This window comes from Euprymna scolopes, chromosome 42 (assembly GCF_053919585.1).
Source record: "Euprymna scolopes isolate OS-2025 chromosome 42, ASM5391958v1, whole genome shotgun sequence".
Taxonomy (NCBI): domain Eukaryota; kingdom Metazoa; phylum Mollusca; class Cephalopoda; order Sepiida; family Sepiolidae; genus Euprymna; species Euprymna scolopes.
Genome location: NC_136523.1, coordinates 34,865,442 through 34,885,612, shown reverse-complemented (window position 1 = coordinate 34,885,612; position 20,171 = coordinate 34,865,442). Strand labels below are relative to the sequence as shown.

Genomic DNA, 20,171 nt, shown 5'->3' with positions numbered 1-20,171 from the left:
ACCATGTCCAAACAAAATCAACATTCTTTTTTAACTTACTTGTGTTTGGCTAAGTGAAAGTGACAAGAACATTTGCATTTGGTAAAAGTTGTTTGTTTTATATTTTGTTTATTCATTTCTCCATTGTTAACTATATTGCACGATTGCCATTGTTTCCGATTTTAGTGGAACTGGGTGATCGACTGACTGTTACACATGTTAAATGAATACTGATGGGGTGATGTTCTCCGTATATACACGACCGCAGATAAACAAAAAAAAAAAAATTAGCTGGACAGTCGTGCAGGGCAAAGGTTGAATTAAACAATGCTGAATGACAAGATATACGAAAAAAATATTTCCAAACAAAAAATACACATACACAAATAAATAAATATATATATATATATATATATATATATATATATATATATATATATATATATATATTTGTGTTTCTTATTATTTCAACCTCGAGCGTATTAACTTAAATCATTACAAGTTGCTTCAATAGATGGGATAAAGATTTTCCATCTTTTTATTTTAACTTGAATCATCTGATGATACAGACAGAAACTCTTCATCCCATCTATTGAAACAACGTGTAATGATTTAAGTTCATACCCTCGAGGTTGAAATGATAAAAAACATATTTAAGTCTATGTGTTGAGCACTTTTTATCCTTGTTTTTTTACCAAATATACCTCTTTATATATATATATATATATATATATATATATATATATATATATATATATATATATGTATATATATATATACACACACACACACATACAGAGTGGAACGATAAAATTGTCACCTTAGAAAAGACGACATGATTCCATTTCCATTTGATGAAAACTGTTTTTCTTTCTTTGTTGCAGACCATCTACTAGTTGGCCAATTGTGTACAAATCCCAAGAGCGATAGGAGCCTTCTATCATGTCTGAAAGTGACACAATTTTCAACGAACGAGATCGGAGATGCACTGCTGTACAACTCATGCTCTCTACTAATCCAAGTTATGACAACAGGACCATTGCCAGCACTCTCAAAATGCATCGCTGGATTGCTACGAAAAACAGGTGGCTGCAGGCAGACTTTGGGTGTGGCAGCAGGACTCAGTGCTGGCCCACAAGTCCAAAGAGATCCAGGCTTGGCTTCAGAAGGAGTGCTACAACTTAGTACTTTTCTCTCACTGACTCCCTCTCCTCCCCCGACCTGAACCAGCTGCACTACTTTGTTTGGCCATACATTGAGAACATCACCTACATAACTTCCCACACACCAAAGCCAGCCTGATTGCTGCCATCCGCCGAGTATTTGCCGAGCACCTGCCGGTACATGTGGAGAAGGCATGCTCCCAGTTCCGGACCCCAATCGAGGCGGTGATTAAGACTGAAGGCGCCTACATTGAATAGATGTCAGCTCTACTACATGATCAAGTTATCTGAATTGATTTTTCAATAAAAGTTTTGATATAAAAGCTGTAGTATTGTTTTCTTTAGGGCAACAACTTTATCGTTCCACCCTATATATATATATATATATAGTGTTATAATGGAATAATTCCAGAGGAAATCCGGGTATGAGAGCTCAATGTGGTAAACAGAGCAATAACAAAAAATATAACACGGAAATTACATAATTGTCGATGCAATAATTTATCTCAACCAAATTGTTGAATGTGGTTGAAATAAATTATTGCATCGACAATTATGTAATTTCCGTGTTATATTTTATATATATATATATATATATATATATATATATATATATATATATATATATATATATATATACTGATATATTTCTGATTATACTCAGCTAACGTACTTCCTAACTTCCGACGTTATTTTTATCTGTTAATTGTTAATTTTTGTTGTATACTTTTTCAATATCCTTTTCTTATATTTTATTTCAATAAATCACTTATAAATAAATCACAATAGAAATACTGAAGAACAATAGAATTGAAGGAACTGATTTGTCTCGTCACCAATTCCAGTAGCACTATGCCAGAAGTTAGGAAGTATGTTAGCTGACTTATATATATATATATATATATATATATATATATATATATAGATAAATTATTTCCACAATTAAACTATGCTGTAGTTCACACCAGAAGTTCTAGACTCAAGATTCACCCTCCTTTGGGTTCATCAGAACATATCCGAACCCAGGATTTGTCACCGTTTTGTTGATTAGTGGCATAGTGATCTGGCGAGAACCGGTGTGTCAATATGATTATGCCGTATATATATATATATATATATATATATATATATATATATATATAGTAGTGTTGGAACAATTAATCGGAATCAGAAAAATTAGAACTTTTGGGGGTATCTTCAATCAATAAATCTCTAATTGAATATTGAGAAAAATTAAAAGAATCCAAATCAGAATCGGTAATTGTATCGGAATTGGGAAAAAAATTCTGAAATCGTCCCATCACTAATATACAGATAAATTATTTCCACAATTAAACAATGCTGCAGCTCACACAAGTCATTAAAGCCAGAGACCAGAAGTCCTAGACTTCATCAGTTGAATATATCCAAACTCAGGATTTGTCACCGTTTTTGTCCAGTGGTTGCCATAGAAATAAACTTCTTTTCATTAAGGAAGAAGATACAAGGATACGTTCGCTGAGAGTTCTCGAGGTTTTATTTGGAGAGAAAGAAGCTAATGTTATCGTAGCTAGTTATCATTTTCCAAACATTACTAAACAGTTTTCATGTATGGTTTTATTTGGAGGGAATTTACTCAGGAGAAGGAAAGAGAGAGACTGTTCTACAAGTACTTTAAGGGAGAATGCTTTGACGAACTCCAAGCACTTGTGCCCCCACAACGTAAATACCTCTGACAAACCCAACAAGCAGCTAAATCCCACCCCTTCACAGTAGGGATCCTTAGATGCAAGAGAGCCTTCTACTCCAGTAGTTTCTTCCCCAGAACAGCTAGACTTTGGAATTCCCTTCCGGGTCCCTGCTTCCCCGACTGCACTGACATGCAGAAGTTCAAGTGCAACGTGAACCGACATCTTGCTGCCCAACTTCCTACACAGTACCCCTGATGCTTATGTCCCCGACAGTAAAAGTGGCAATGTACCTTGTTTGGGGTGAAAATGTAATATAAAAAAAAGACTAATGCCGCAGCTCACACAAGTCATGAAACCCACAGACCAAAAGAAATTCATTTCCGTGCATGTGAGATGAGTAACCTGCCATCTGAAAACCATCTCCAGAAAATAATTTTGTTAAAGAATTTGATTTGGAGAAGGAAAGAGAGAGACTAATGCCGCAGCTCACACAAGTCATGAAACCCACAGACCAAAAGAAATTCATTTCCGTGCATGTGAGATGAGTAACCTGCCATCTGAAAACCATCTCCAGAAAATAATTTTGTTAAAGAATTTGATTTGGAGAAGGAAAGAGAGAGACTAATGCCGCAGCTCACACAAGTCATGAAACCCACAGACCAAAAGAAGAGAGACTAATGTGATAATAGCTAGTTATTTATTTATTTATACAGATAATACTATAAAAACATATGTCAGTTGTGGCATCCATGGCTACATCTGCGCAGATGAAACAAATTCTACTAGAAGTCATTCAAGCTATGGAACCAAAATAACGATAACACCCATAAAATAGCCTAAATGTAAATTACCTGAAAGTACTTCTTTCAAACTCCTCGTCGGCTTAATGTTTACAGGGAACATGAGTTGGAACAGTATATTGATAGCATTACCAGGGCTGCTGTGAGGAAGGTGGGCTCTCTCTACTGTGCTAGAAAACTACTTACGCCTGAAAGTATCCTGTACCTCTACAAGACCATCATTCGGCCATGTATGGAGTATTGCTGTCACATTTGGGCTGGTGTATCTGCTGCTAGTCTCTCACTCTTGGTTCAAAAGAGAGTCACCAACCTGATAGGTCCTGAACTGTCATCTAAGCTTCAACCACTGTCCTATCCATGAAATGTTGCATCCCTCTGCCTGTTTTACAAGTATTTTAATGGTGAATGCTCTGATGAACTGCAGACACTTGTGCCCCCACGATGCTCTAACGAACTACAAGCCTTTGTACCCCCTCGACGTAAATACCCCCGACAAACTCGACGAGCAGCCAAGTCCCACTCCTATACAGTAGACATCCTTAGACGTAAGAAGGCCTTCTACTCCAATAGTTTCTTCCCCAGAACTGCTAGACTTTAGAATTCCCTTCCAGGTCCCTGCTTTCCCAACTGTACTGACATGCAGAAGTTCAAGTGCAATGTGAACAGACATCTTGCTGCTCAACTCCCTTCATAATGTCCCTGATAGTAGCCCACTACTTCAAAATGTCTTGTTTGGGATGAAAGTAAAAAAAAAAATAAATAAATACAGCAGAGGTCTGGTCAGTACTCTCTCTTCGGTCTTTCTTCCTCCTTGACTCTACTTGGCTGTTCGGTCTCTCTTTAGAGATCCTTAGATGTTACTCTAATAGTTTCTTCCCTAAAACTGCTAGACTCCGGAACTCTCTCATGCAGAAGTTCAAGTGTAATGTGAATAGACATCTTGCTGCTCAACTCCCTACATCATCATCATCATCAACCATTACACCCAGTGGTGTATTGGGCAGCAATAAATCACCTCCACCTACCCTAAGCCAGCCTAGCCAGTGAGCCCCAAGAATGCTCCCTTTCCACTGTTCTTCTCCAAGTTTCTCTCGGCCTTCCTCTCTTTGTTATTTGAGGTCCGGTGCAGTGCTGTTCTTGTGATTGATTGTAAGTCTTTCCGTAGAACATGCCCAATCCACCCCGAACGCCGTTTTCTGATGATTAGGCCCATATCTTCTTGATGGCATCTCCTTAGTAGCTTGCAGAGGTAACATCTGAGATGAGACGTTTTAACTTCCATGTTCTAGGAGTGAGTGAGAGCAGATGGACTGGATCTGGAAGGTTGATAACCCCCATCGGAGAAACCGTCCTCTATTCTGGGAGGTATGACGACCTACACCCACCATGAGGGAGTTGCCATCGTCCTCAAGACTCCCTACATAGTATCCCTGCAATTACTGTCCCCGATAGTAGCCCCCTACATCAAAGTGGCACTGTGCCTTGCTTGGGGTGAAAATGGAATAAAAAAAATCATGAATGACTTTTTATTGTTCTCATTAAATATTCAATGTCGGACTTGTGGTGGTTGTAGTTGAACAAATATTTGTTTATGCATTGATTTGGATTCTATATTTATCCATTTTGAAAATATTATTTCATAACATTATTTCAGATATGACCGTAAGACCGTAAACGACCAATTTCTCTTCAATTCTCTCTCCTCTGATCTTGAGCAAGTGGTACAATGGGGAAAGAGGTGGCTTGTTACTTTTAATGCATCTAAAACCAAGCTTTTGTCTTCACATCATCAACGATTACTTCATTGTCCAATTGTCTACTGTATTCTCTTTAACCCTTATCCTCGAGTGGCCTCTGGGCCTTGATAAGTGGTGATGCCTATGTCAAAAAAATAAATAAATAAATAAATAAAAGATATTTTAAAAATAAAACACATTTTTCAAAGAATTCTAAAATAGATAAGCAGGAGTACCCGGCGTTGCTCAGGGTCATATAAAATTTAAATAGAAGTGAAATTATGTGTGATATCTTTATATTAAAATTTCTGTCTCTCCCCATCTCTCAAGCCGTCTCTTTATGTTTCTCGCTTTTCCTCTCCTCTTTTTTCACCGTTTTTTTTATCCATCAAAATTCGTCCATCATGGGTGACCTCACAGCAGAGACAAAAAGGTCACTCTCGGCCAGAGAAGGAGAAATGAACTGTTTAAATATTTAGAAAAAAGGGTCCTGGATATGACCTTAAACTATATCCGATGGTGAGGCCCCAGCTTGTGGTCTTTAGGGAGTGTGGAGCCACCCTTTAATTACCAATGCTCCCAGGTCCACTCTGACCCGGAATGGTAGTACCTGTTAGGGTCCCAACTATGGGTTAAATAGAAACCGACTTGAAAAAAACAAATATGCTCTATTAAAAACTTTTTCTCCAAAATCTTTGGATTCGGCATTAAATAACCTGAAAAGGGTTGATATGCCGTAAAACAAAAACAACCAACCAAGAAAAAAAAAATGTGTTGTTGGTAGTGTTAGGATGATTAATCAGGAATCGGAAAAATTTGTGACTCTTTTCCGAAGCAAAAAAGGATTCTTTTGTCATTTTTTTTTTTATTTGATTCTGTTTAAAACGTGTCGTTATATGTCAATACTCGGGACCCATACGTTGTATGCAGATAGTCGCAAGAAAACAAAGACAAGGGAAGAACTCTAACTCGTTTTTTTTAGTTTTAACAAAAGCTATTTTAATCTTGCTCCATATAGAAAGATTATCCGAGTCATGTTTCGAACACAACTACTTTGTCGAACACCTGTGTCTCGAACACATTTTAAATTTTAGAAAAAAAATGTGGTGTTGGTAGTGTTAATTGGAATCGGGAATCGGAAAAATTTGTGACTTTTCCAAAGCAAAAAATGATTATTTTGTATAAAATAAACATGTATTAGATACGTTTGAAGTCAAAACAACGCATTTTTCACAAAATAAACAGATATTTATTTTGTGTGAAATTTATATTGAAAATTTATATTGAAATTTAAAAATATATTTCGAAGTAAAACTTCATCTTCAGTATGTTTTTCTTTCTTTCTTTTTTTTCCATTTTGTTTTTGGAGCATAGAATCAGTAGAAGTCCGTTTGTTGTTTTTACGGTAGTCTTTTCAAATGTCGGAACAGTGTGTTGGTCACACGGAATTCACGTTAGGGTTTGTGTTCCTTGGTAGAAACGCTGGTTGAGTTTGAATAAAATAAATATATATTAGATACGTTTGAAGCCAAAACAACGCATTATTACAAAATAAACAGACATTTATTTTCTTTTAAATTTATATTGAAATTTATAAATATATTTCGAAGATACACTCCATCGTCAGTATATCTTTCTTTCTTTTCAAAAAAGTGTCAACACTCAGGACCCACACGTTGTATGCAGCTATTTTATTGTTGCGCCATATAGAAAGATTATTCGAATCATGTTTCGAACACAACTGCTTTGTCGAACACCTGTGTCTCAAACACGTTTTCTTTCCACTCTCTCGTGTTTTAAATACTGCTCCCATCTCTCTGAATACGTGTCCGTTTTATTTTCGCTGCTAAATCGTGCCCAGTTATTTGCATATGTGCTACTTCTACTGCTAACATACACGCACCCTCGCTCTGTTACAGAGATACTTGAATTTAAGACTTTTACCAAGTGTTAGTCAGTAAACGATCAGGGCATGTCTATATTGACGATTCAAAGGCCACGATGGTATCCAATAGGTCAATCACACACCTCAACACGTAAATATACATACACATACAAACTTATTTCATGAAATAGGATATATATGCGGTGTTTATTTGATCTATTGATGTTTTTCCCCGAATTCTGTCAAACGAACGTATCTGTAAAGTTAACATTTTCAAATAATTTTATTTAAACTTTGATGCATACACCTGTAGTTATTGTTAAAAAATACTCTTTTTTTATTTAGTTCTCATGAGAGCTCATGTGACAGCAAGTATTTTTAGGCTACTACTGTCTTTCATGGTTTGTGTGAGCGACGGCAATGTTTGATTATGGAAATAATTATCATCTCACATTCAAAAATTTTATACAATGAACTCTCCCATCAATATCAACGTTTGAGTGTCTCACAGTTTAATGATCAGTTCGGATGTTTACGTCAAAGATCACATTTAAGTCCAGCAGTTTATGTGCAAGCAAAACCACGTCAGGCGTGAGTAATGGCTATTGGAAATGGTTGGTATTTGTGTGGCGCGTATCTTGGTCCATAATCGTTCTTCTTTCAGTTTGTTGATACAATCCAAAAATCATATATATATATATATATATATATATATATACATGGTGTTTCAAAAATAAACATTACAACTTTACTTGTCAATATTTATTAAATAAAAACAAAGGATACAGATTTTTATTTCAAAGTATCCAGTGTCAACAACTTGTATGATGTTTTTAATAAATTCAAGTCTTTATACATGCATACGGTGGGAGGATTATATGAAAGTGGACAAAAGGGGACGTCTGCTGAGTTCTCAAAAATGGTTTTATTTGGAGAGAGAAATAAATATATATTATTTTTTTTAAATTGGAATTCATTATTGAGATGAGTTTTATTCATATTAAATGATTTATTGCAGACTATTATTCTCATCTTTATTGGTTGTTGTTTTCGCAACGTTTCGGCCAACTATTCCTCTGGCCTTCGTCAGGTGGTAACCGCAACAGATAGGAACTTCGAGCCTCCTATCTGCATTCTCAGCAATCACTGCCATCCATAATTGTCGTCTCACCACGTTTTGGCCAAGTAAGCCTCTGGCCGGCTTTGGGTAGGATTGAAACCGCTATCTTCAGACAATGCTCATCTGGAACCGTAGAGATTCATCTCTATCAACTGCGCCACGGGCCCCGAAGGTCGATCAAGGCTGGATTTTTTGATCTTATAAATCCACGTTTTTTAATTATCTGATCTTCCATGGTTGGGTCCGTACCGAATCGTATATATATTATTTTATTTAATTGGAATTCATTATTGAGATGAGAATTATTTATATTAATTTTTATTTATTGCGGACTATTATTCTCATCTTTATTAGTACGTTGTCTCACGAGATTCGAAGTTTCCTATCCGTCGTGGTTACCACCTGACGAAAGCCAGAGGAATAGTTGGACGGAACATCATGAAACAACAACTAATAAAGATGAGAATGATAGTCCACAGTAAATAAATTAATATAAAAGAAATAAATGTTCTCTTAGCAAATTATTTAACTTAATTCAAATTAATTTGAAAACCCTAGCTTTTCCTTGCTCGAAAAACTTTTGTATCATTTGTATCATTCTATTTTGTCTACAACCTTTTTTTTTTTTTTTTTTTTTTTTTACACGGTGGTCACCACTTATCAAGGCCCGGAAGCCACTCAGGGATAAAGATTATTGCAAGTACAGTACGTTAGTGTGGAGATTTATTGAAGTGTTTACTTGAGGTGGCGGTTCATTAGGAATTTGTTTACGTTGGACTTGAAGACATCCAGGTTGCTTACTGCTTCAACTTTATATCACTCATCTCTGGGAATAATTCTGTCACCAACTTGGATAATGTTTTCAAAAATAAAAATTCAAGTCTTTATACATGTGTGCAGCGGGTATACATGCTGGTCTTTTATGTACTTTCCATTACTTTTCAATATAAAAGTAGACACAAGGAGACGTCTGCTGAGAGGTCTCATAAATGGTTTTATTTGGAGAGAATTGATTTAGGAGAGAGAGATTAATGTTCTTTTAACAAATTATTTGCTTCTTAACTTATATCAAATTAATTTGAAAACCTTTGTTTTTCCTAGCTTGAAAAACCTGGCGTCATTCGTCGTATCAATCTGTTTTGTCTATGGCTTCAACTTCATGGCACTCATCTCTGGGAATAATACTTCTCTTCACCGTCACCTTTTTGTCTAGTGGTTGTGACAGAAATAAGCTTCTTTTCATGAAGACAGAGGACACAAAGAGACGTTTGGTGAGAGTTCTCTAAGAAGGATTTATTTAGAGAGAACTGACTTAGGAGAGAAAGCAGCTAGTGATTATTTCTCAACCGCTACTAAACAGTTTTTATACATGGTTTTATTTGGAGGGAATTTACTCTCTAGAGAGAGAGAGAGAGAGAGAGAGAGAGAGAGAGAGAGAGAATTTGCTTCACCACGAAAGCAAAAATTATCATCAACCATTACACCCAGTGGTGTGTTGAGCATTAACAAAGTCGTTTTTAATGGTGGAGAAAACCAGCTCCCCAAAAAGGGGCACTCTGGAAGTAGGCAAATGTATATTTGTTTTCAAGAACTAAATCAAACGATTCCTTTAGTGGATATTAAAACAAACTGCACTTTATTTTGACAATTCTAATTTGTGGTTATCGACAGAGAGAGAGAGAGAGAGGGGGGAGGGAGGGAGAGAGGGTATCATGACGACAAAAAATATGCAGGCAACCACAGCTGACAGGTGGCTTCCTCTCCGTAACTCTCTGACCCCAAAACAATCTGTTTTTATTATCATTGCATAAATCGGAATTTCCATTGTCTTTTTTTTTTTTGTTTCATTTGACTTACAGCATTCTACGTCAACAGTCAGAAAATGGGACACATCTCTCTCAAAAGGCTGCTTTTTATTATTTTTTGAAAACCCGATATTGCCCGGCTCCATTATCATCATCATCATCATATCTTATCGCAATAGAAATTAACCCATCGTATGGTGGTGCTGTTTGCCTCCTTAAAGTCTTGGTTTGAGCAATGAGGACCCAATCAGCAGTTTTCCCTAAGGTGGTGCATCGTTTGTACCTCTCCACATGGACATAAAGATGAGGTGTCTAGGCTTCACTTTTTATTTAATCCATTAGGGCAACATATTCTTGTTCCATCAGCCATGACTGGGTAGAAGTCTTAAGTACCTCTCCACATAGACATAAAGGCCCCACTTGTGGAGATTGTCTTGTTTTGCCTACTTTGGCTCTGGCTCTATTTAGAGTCACCCAGTTATTTATTTATTTTTTTTTACATGGTAGTCATCAGTTATCAAGGCCCGGAAGCCACTCAGGGATAAGGGTTATTACGTGTACAATAATCAATGGGATAATATCATAGTAATCGTTAGTAATGGAGATTTGATAAAGTGTCTTACTTAAGGGGGCGGTTCATCAGGAATTTGTTTATGTTGGACTTGAAGACATCCAAGTTGTAGTCAGGTGGGAAACAGGCAAACGGAAAAGAGTTCCACAGGCGTGCACTTCTAAGAAAGAAGCTTTGTTTATGGAATCTACGTTTTGGTTTTGTCACAGATAAAGAGTCGGTAAAATTTTTTACAGTGGTTTCAGCTAAACGGATGTTTATCGTGAAAGATTGACAAGGGGGTACCAGAGATTGGAGCTCAGACGAGCACTTGCCATGGAAGTAACGATAAAACAAAGACAGGCTCGCAACATCTCTTCTGTGAGACAAAGGTTGCAGGGAAGAGAAAAGGGCATCCCCCCACTAAGCCATAAAGTCTATTTTGTACTCTTTCAAGGCAGAATAGGCTGTTTTTAGCAGCTCCTGCCCATATTTGTGTGTATATATATAAACATTTTCCCATATGTGTGTGTGTATATATATATAATTCAAACTCTACCGTGTTTGAATTATATAGCTAAGTGTTAGTTTTACTCATTTATAACCACACTAAAGCTTCACCGCTCACTAATTTTACGACCACATTTTAAACAATTTTTACAGTTTATAGGTCACCTTCTCAGTGATATTTTAAAATAAAATTTTTCAATTTTAGTTCATTAAAACAAAATTAATAATAAAATTACTGGTGTTCAAAAGTCCTCAGAATTAGTAAGGAACGTGAGAGACGGTTTCTTCTGCTTCACTGTGGGTTACCATAGCAATTTTTTCGTCGTCGACACCATAAATCGTAGTGGGAATGTTCCTCGCATGCCATCTTATTTGGGTTATATAGAGAGAGGTAACGAAAGTGATGCTCTTTGCTGTGCTAGAGCTGATAATGTTTTGCTTACAACATCACCCATTAATTCTGTTTCTCTCTTTTTTTTCTGTTTCTTTACTTAATTACGATTTTTTTTATTTAGTCGATTTAAGAAGTTGGTAATAATTTTTTTATGGATTGCTAACAATGCATATGATATTGAACACAAAAAAGAAATGTTAAAAAAATAAAAAAAAATAGAAAAACCATGGATTACATAGAAAAATGCGAGCATGAAAAGTAATATGGTTAAGATTAAGCTTAGAAAAAAAAAAAAATAGTTTTTAAAACTGGAAAAGAAGAAGACTAGGTATTCTAGTAAAAAATATAATCAATTTATAACTTAAAATATTGCAACATTAAGAACTTATATATTATGTTAAATTGAATTTAAAAAAAAACCTTAATGCTGCAATATTTTAAATTATAAATTGTAGTGGAACAACCTAGATTCTTCTCTTACTTTTTAAGTAAGAAAAGAATCTAGGTTGCCCTCAATGGATGTCACTCAAAAGAACATGATATACACGCGTGTGTGCCTCAGGGGTCGATCCTTGGACCTTTATTATTCTTGACATTCATAAATGAACTCCCTGATAAAATTGTCTCTGAGATGGGTATATTTGTAGATGACACCACACTCTATGGCAGGCACGAGGGGAAATCAAAGGAATACATATCTAAGGAAATGGCAGAAACACTAGAGGAAGACCTCCAATCTGTAGTGGAATAGCGACAAAAATGGATGGCAACATTCAATGCTGCTAAGACTAAACTTCTTTCTTTCAATAATTACAAGAAACTATGGCTGATGAGACAATACCTGAAAGACTTCGTTCAAACTCCTTGGCTTAATGTTCACAGGGAACAGGAGCTGGACAGATACATCAAGAGCATTGCCATGGATGCTGCGAGGAGGGTGGGCTCCCTCTATCGTGCTAGAAAGTCACTTACATCTGAATGTATCCTGTACCTCTACAAGGCCATCATTCGCCAATGTATGGAGTACTGTTGTCAAATTTGGGCTGGTGCATCTGCTACTAGTTTTTCATTCTTGAACAGGATTGGAAAAAAAAAAAAAAAAAAAAAAAAAAAGAGAGAGTTGCCAAACTGATAAGCTTAAACCTCTCTCCCATCGACGAAATGTTGCATCCCTCTGCCTATTTTACAAATATTTTAATAGTATGTGCTCTGACACACTACAAGCCCTTGTACACACTCAACGTAAATACCCCCCCCGTCAAACAGCAAAATCACACCCCTACACAGTAGAGATCCCTAGATTCCAGAAAACCTTTCACTCTACTAGTTCTTCCACAGAACTGCTAGATTTTAGAATTCCCTTCCGGGTTCCTGTTTTCCCAACTGTACTGACATGCAGAAGTTCAAGTGTAATGTGAACAGACATCTTGTTGCTCAACTCCCTACAACTTATGTCCCAGATAGTAGCTCCCTACATCAAAGTAGCACCAAGCCCGGTTTTGTGTAAAAGGCAATAAAAAAAGTAAAAGAAGGTTTCATGTAATAAAGGAACTAAGCTTAGTCTTGTTAGCATTGAACGTTATGTCGAATGTTAGCTACTGTTTCAGTCAACCTAACTAATTTTGTACAGATGAACACAAAAAAAAAAAAAATTAAAGCTTTTTTCTTTCTTTTTTACAAAGGAGTCACCACTTATCAAGGCCCAAAGGCCACATAAGGATAAGGGTTAATGAATATAAGCTGGTAGTTTAGGAATCGTTAATCGTGTAAATTTTTTTTTTTTTTTTTTTTTACATGGAGGTCACCACTTATCAAGGCCCGGAAGCCACTCAGGGATAAGGGTTATTGCGTGTACAGTAATCAATGAGATAGTATTGTAGTAATCATTAGTATTGGAGATTTGATAGAGTGTTTTACTTAAGAGGGCGGTTTGTCAGGAATTTGTTTATGTTGGACTTGAAGACATCCAAGTTGTTGTCAGGTGGGAAACAGGCAAACGGAAGAGAGTTCCACAGTCGTGCACTTCTGAGAAAGAAGCCCTGCTTATGGAATCTAAGTTTAGATTTAGGCAGAGATAAAGAGTGGGGAAAATTATTGACAGTGGTTTCAGCCAGACGGATGTTTCTCGTGAAAGATTGTGAAGGATTTGATTATTTAAGGGGATGGCACAACAAGAATTTGTTCACATTGGACTTGAAGGTTATGATATTGTAATCAGCCAGGAAGCAAGCCAGTAGAACAGTATTCCACAGGTGGATGGTTCTAGGAAAGAAGTTGTGTTCATGGAATCCGTGTTTAGATTTAGGCACAGATGGAGAATGGAGGAAATTGTTGATAGTGGTTGCAGCTAGACAAGTGTTTCTTTGTGAAAGTTTGGCAAGGGGGAACCATAGATTAGAGTTCAGATAAGCACTTGCTATGAAAATAATCCGATAGACCAGAAACGAGCTCCCAATGTCTCTTTTGTGTTAAAGATGCTGCATGGAAGAAAAAAAGGCATCACCTACTAGATTTCAAAGCCAGTTTTAAACTCTATCAAAGCAGCTCCTGCTTAGATGTGGCAACATTACTCCATTTCAGGGCATACCTGGTTCTTATACAGATAGAGGATAGCATCGGCATTAAGATACTTATTGGACCGGTAGAATGATCCAACCATTTTTCCAGCCATCTTGGCAACAGATTTGATGTATGTGTTCCATTTCAGGTAAGGAGTGAAGGTTAATCCCAGAAGCTTGTCAAGACATGGAACTTCCTCAAGATGAGAGCCATTCATTTCAATTGGAATCAGAAAGATCTTGGTCATTGCTGGCCTTTGAAGTGTCACCATAGATTGCTGTGTAGTCTGCATAAATGTCTACGAATGATCTAAGAATGTCATTTGGGAGATCAGGAAGAGAGTAAGGCCTAGGATGAAACCTTGAGGGACACTATAGGTTTCTCCTGTCTGTGTCAACAACCAGATGTAGAAGAGTTTCCGTGTTAGATTGCTGCATTTTGTCTTCTCCTCCCCTTTAGTTCTTGAAGGAACTTAGGCTAACTATCTCTCCAACTCAACTCGAACTGAACTCTGCATGCTCTGTCTCTCCTCTCTCAACTACCAACCGTTTTCGGACCCTAACTAAACCGTATATTTTGAAACTATATTTCTTTGTGACATCAGAACGTGGCCAACATGTGCATGTTTTGCACATGGATATTGCATATGCTCCCGACACGCAGTGGATAATTCCCCTGCATTCCTGGAATCGTATCCAAATGACAATATGCATTCATTTTAACTTTTGATAAATACGTTCGATTCCAGCATTCTCCTTTAATGATAATTATCTTTGATCCTAATTACTTTGTTTCTAACAACCGGGAGCTGTTCCCTTCAATATACAACAGATGTAGCAGGGTCAGTTCACATGGGAGGGCCAAGAAAAAGATAGGAGGAAGTGATAAGAATGAAGAAAAAAAAAAAAAAAAAAAAAAAAAATTCAATTTTACTATTAAGCGAAGGTCAGTCCCAGAAGCTTGTCAAGATATAGCGCTTCCCCGAGACAAGAGCCATTCATTTCAATTGGGGCATGATGGGGGTCAGAGGGATTATGATGAAAATAGAGAAGCAACTTTTTATATACAAAATGAAATTTATTTACAAACATGATATAATACATTAGTGGTCATGGACCACAACTTCAAGAAGTAAACTCAACCAACAAATGAAAGGCGGTCACGGTCTTTGGTAAGGGTGGACAGTGGAGGCGGCTTTTATGTTCGTCTTGATGGTACTTGGCGCTTTCGAAATCGTGGCAGATTCTGAAAGAATAAAAAGAGAAAGCAAATTATTAGGTTCTTATTTGGAATTTTAAAAAATACCAAATTTTTATGATGTATGTACCTGTCATGGAAAGAAGAAGTCACATTCCAAAAATCATGTAAATTGATAGGTTTGGTTTGGTTGTTTTTATTTTATGGCATATAAACCCTTTTTGGGTTATTTTATGCCGAATCCAATTGTTTTCAAGTTGGTTTCTATTTAACCCATAGTTGGGACCTTAACAAGTACTACCAGTCCAGGTCAGAGTGGACCTGGGAGCAATGGCAATTAAAGGGTGGCTCCACACTCCCCAAAGCCTGCAAGCTGGGGCCTCACCACTGGATATAGTTTAAGGTCATATCCAGGACCAAAATTGATAGGTAGTTATATTAAAAAAAAAAAAAACTCAAATTTTATGAGTTTGCAAAGAGTGACTGTCTCATCATCATTTTCGCAAAAATTTTCAAGAAATAAAGGGAGAAATCAAATTTTATGAGTAAGTAAAAAGGAACTATATATCAACTTCTTAAAAAAAAAAAGAAGACAAGAGCAGATAAATGCAGAATAACTTAAACTTTTGAGATCAGCTTCGTAATGCTTCAGATTTTACATCAATTGCTTTTAAATTGTTTAATAATGATTTTATTTCTTAAAAAAGAAACTACTTAATCAATGAATGAATAATTTTTTAGTATATTTTAAATATTATTCATCCAGGGCAATGCTGATCAAGAATATACCAATTTTGTGGGTCTTTGTTTTGTAGTTTTCAGGTTTTAGCTGGACATACAAACACACATACACATGGGTGCTTGCCTTTTATATAATAGACTAGCGAGGGGTACCCGGCGTTGCCCGGGTGTTTTTCGGGGTATGTGAAAAAAACCCGAAGCGTTGACGACGCGCAGTTGGAAAATAGCAAAGTGTTTAAAAAAAAAAAAAAAACAGGTGCGCGTTTTTGATTGACGTGACAGCGATAGGTATTCAGCAGTTATTTTGTGCGGGACAGTTTTGAATAAATGGGTTTGTTTGTTTTTAAAAACCCGCTCCCTCGTCTCAAAATGAAAGCTACAGTCTGATATGACGAAGTCGACATTGAACAAACTGGCTCTGGGCCTGTGATTAGAGTCGAGGTTCGCTTTTTTTATACCGAAAAGCGAATGTAACGCGTGCCGATGCGGGAAATGTGGAATAATTAACATTTAAAAGTGAATAAAATTAAATAGAGAGGCGAGCCCGTGGATAATTCGTAGATATTACAATTTATAGATATAAAAAGTTTTAAAAAGTTGTGAAGCGAGCAAAGGCTTGTTTGAAAGAAGCCTTTCGTGGACATCGAGGAAAAGCGAACATACATACATACATTTTCGCTTTTATATTTATAGACTATCAGAGATACCCGGCATTACCCGGGTCCACAAATAATAAACAGAAGAAACAAAGTTCCATTTGAACACATCTTCAATACTAAGAATATTGACTTTTCCATTTCTATATGCCAATTTCATCGTGGGCAATTTCGATACCCACACACCTATCCAAGTATATGGATGGAGGGGGGGGGTAACTTTACTTTAATGTAGCAATTTAAAAAAAAAGATACAGGAATCCTACTAAAAAAAATGAAATGGTTAAAAACACAAAAATGTAATCGCCCTAAAAAAGAAATACTTAACTACATTCACACCAGATTCTTCGGCAGAAGGGATACAAAGATAAGAAGCTATTCTCATAATATTGAGCACTTTTTTATGACTATACGCCAGTTTAAGCAAATATCTTAAATGCTGCTTCTGTCTAGAAACATTTCTCTTTACGGTCCGTTGCAACGGCCATGTTAATTTGTGATGTTTATCTAAGCACAGTCGGTAAACTTCAGAATTTTTTCAAATGTCTCCTTCAAAAGATAGGAGAGAAAAAACTTACATAAAAATAAAACAAACTAAAATTAATTCAATTTTAAAAATAACAAAATAGATGTTTTTTTTTAAACCAAAATAAATGTTTTTATGCTTAAATTTGATTATTGTGTTATTAAAAGAAAAAAAAAAAATGATCTGTGCTGGGCGCGAACCCCGTAAGCGAACACGTTATTTATTAAGCCAACATCACAAACATCATTATGACGTTGCAAATTTATGTTTTTAAAAGGAAAGTAGGAATGAACACATGCGTTGATTCTAATAATTAAGAAAGAGGAAGTGGCGTAATATTTGACTTAGTTTTGTGCGGCAAGCCGGTTGACGTAAATACCCGACAAGCAGCTAAATCCCACCCATTCACTGTAGAGATCCCTAGATGTAAGAGAAGGCCTTCTACTCCAGGAGTTTCTTCCTCAGAACTGCTAGACTTTGGAACTCCCTTCCGAGATTCTTCTTTCCAAACTGTACTGACATGCAGAAGTTCAAGTGTAATGTGAACAAACATCTTGCTGCTCATCTCCCTTCATAATGTCCCTGCAGCTTATGTCCTTGATAGTCGCCCCCTACTTCAAAGTGGCACTACGCCTTGTTTGGGGTGAAAATTGATTTAAAAAAAATAAAAAAATAAATAATATGTCAAAAATACAAATACGTATGACATATTTTAGACATATAGGGTTATCCTGTTTTCTTTTTTTTTTCTCCTCGTTTCCCACTTTTAATCAGTTTTCCTGTCATGGTTGCAACAATGAAATTTTGTACCCCGCATAAAATTATAATAATACTAAAACTCTGAGATTCTTATAAGTTTGCTTGGCAGATAGAAAAGGTGACTACTTGTTTGGGAGTTACCTCCCTTGAAGGTGTGTATCCATCTATACTCACGAGGCGCTTTCTGTGATTGTGGCTGAGTGTTAACGTTGTTATTGTTTTGGTGCGAGTTTTCTGACCGGCGAGGGGCAGGCTGTTTCAGGCCTTTTCCAACGGTAATTGCCTGAATCAAAGAATTTGTGTCCGCCATTGATGAAGTCTGTGGCTGGGCAGATTTTTGATCTAAAATAATATAAAAAACGATATATAAAGTAAAAGACTTGCTTGAAAATACATCATTTGAAATTCAAATTCATCAAAAATCCCACAAGAACTAATACTTTGAGTTTGAGAAGAGAAACACAAGTTGAGCAGGAAAAAAAAAAAAAAGAAATATTTCAGTCAGCAGGACATTCGATGAAACTTCCTGATATTTGCATATTGGATTTGAAAAAGGACAGGTAATTAATTAACTATTACTTATCGTTACATTCATGAAATGTTATTGACATTAGACATTTTCTTCATTTATATTAATTTTTTTACCGCTTCTTACCCTATTGGGAATATTGAATTTCAAATAAAAACAATGGTTTCTACGTATTTCTCGTATTTTTAAGATGATTATATAAAAAAATTACGAAAATCGATAAGGTAGAAAATTATTTATTAAAGAAAACAAAAAATAGAATTTGATGAAAATGATCGTAAAACACAGGAGAGTTCAACAGGGGGGTAATTTTCCGTTTGAATTAAACAAAGATGGCGGCAATTTTTCACCTGCTAACACGATTAAAGTTGTTTTTTTTAATAATTCAATAATATTCAGGTAATTTCGACTGCATAATTTGGAAGCTACCATTGTAATTTATTAGAATTAACAAAAAAATCAGTTGAAACCATTTTTTTTTTATCTGAAAACTCCATTTATCGACTACAAAATTTTGAAAAATTTGACCCAATGTAGAAGCACCATTTTTTTTCATTTGTTGTCATAAGTTACACAAACTTTGCATTATGGTTATAGTCAGTTGGCATACTTCCTAACATCCTGTATGGCTGCTACCAGAATCAGTGACGAGGCAAATCAGTTCCTTTGCGTTTTTCTCTCACACCAATATCTCTCCAGTGCATGTACTTTTTTTTTTTTTTTTTTTTTTTTTTAACGTTTTTTCAATCTTTCTTTTTTTATTTAATAATCATTTTTAAGTTTTTTGGTCTTATTTTAATCAAGAATTATTGAAATTATTTTTTGTTTTTTTCAATTGTTGGAAACACTTTTTACACACTTTTCTTTAAAAGAATGTTTAAAAATTTTAATCAAGAATTATTGAAATTAGTTTGATTTATTTTTAAGAATTATTGAAAATACGTTTTGTTATTAAAAATGCAAATAAAGATTGATTGTGCTAGTGACATATGGCTGAGTGGTCCTAGATGTTGTATCAAAGTTTACAGTTACCCAAAGGTGCTGAGTTCAATCCTGAACGAAGGCAGTGAAAAGTAACAGTCAAAACAGAGAATCAGCAACTATGTCCCAGAGCCTAGCTGGAGTCCGAACACGGTACCCCCGTAATAATAATAAAGGGTTGGGTTCGAGACTCCTAATAAACGGTTCCCCAGTTCGATACAAAAAAAAAACACCTGATGAAGGCCGGAGGCAAAACGGCCGAAACGGTGTGACTATAACAACCAAGATGAGGAAGTCAGTCCGACAATCTCAATCAACGAAAACACCTCATCTACAAAATACAAACAATTACTAAAGATTGATTGTGTTATTTTTATTTTGTAAATTTTTCAGTCATGTCCTTTTCTTATATTTTATTGAAATTAGTATTATTATTTTTTTTTTTTTTTTTAATTACTGAAAACACTTAAAATCTTTTCAAATTATTTTGGGAATATTATGTATTGGATATGTTCTTTTTATGTTTGAAATTTTGTTATTTTGATTTTAATAATTTTATTTTTATACTTTCAGAAACATTTTTATTGTATAATTTCAAATAAAAAACGAAT

General features: G+C 35.7%; 1 protein-coding gene across 2 annotated transcripts in view; it reads right to left on the bottom strand.

Moving 5' to 3' along the window:
• Window positions 1-15,227: 15,227 nt before the first annotated feature.
• The window catches only part of LOC145267013 (mediator of RNA polymerase II transcription subunit 8-like), a 42,105-nt gene continuing 37,161 nt past the window's right edge, over window positions 15,228-20,171 (bottom strand). For both annotated transcript variants that reach the window (XM_080122912.1, XM_080122913.1), the window contains 2 exons: window positions 18,225-18,392; window positions 15,228-15,416 (listed from right to left, as the gene is read on the bottom strand). In XM_080122912.1, coding sequence (XP_079979038.1) covers window positions 15,331-15,416; window positions 18,225-18,392 — 254 coding nt within the window. In that variant the 3' untranslated portion in view covers window positions 15,228-15,330. The remainder of the gene's footprint in view (window positions 15,417-18,224; window positions 18,393-20,171) is intronic.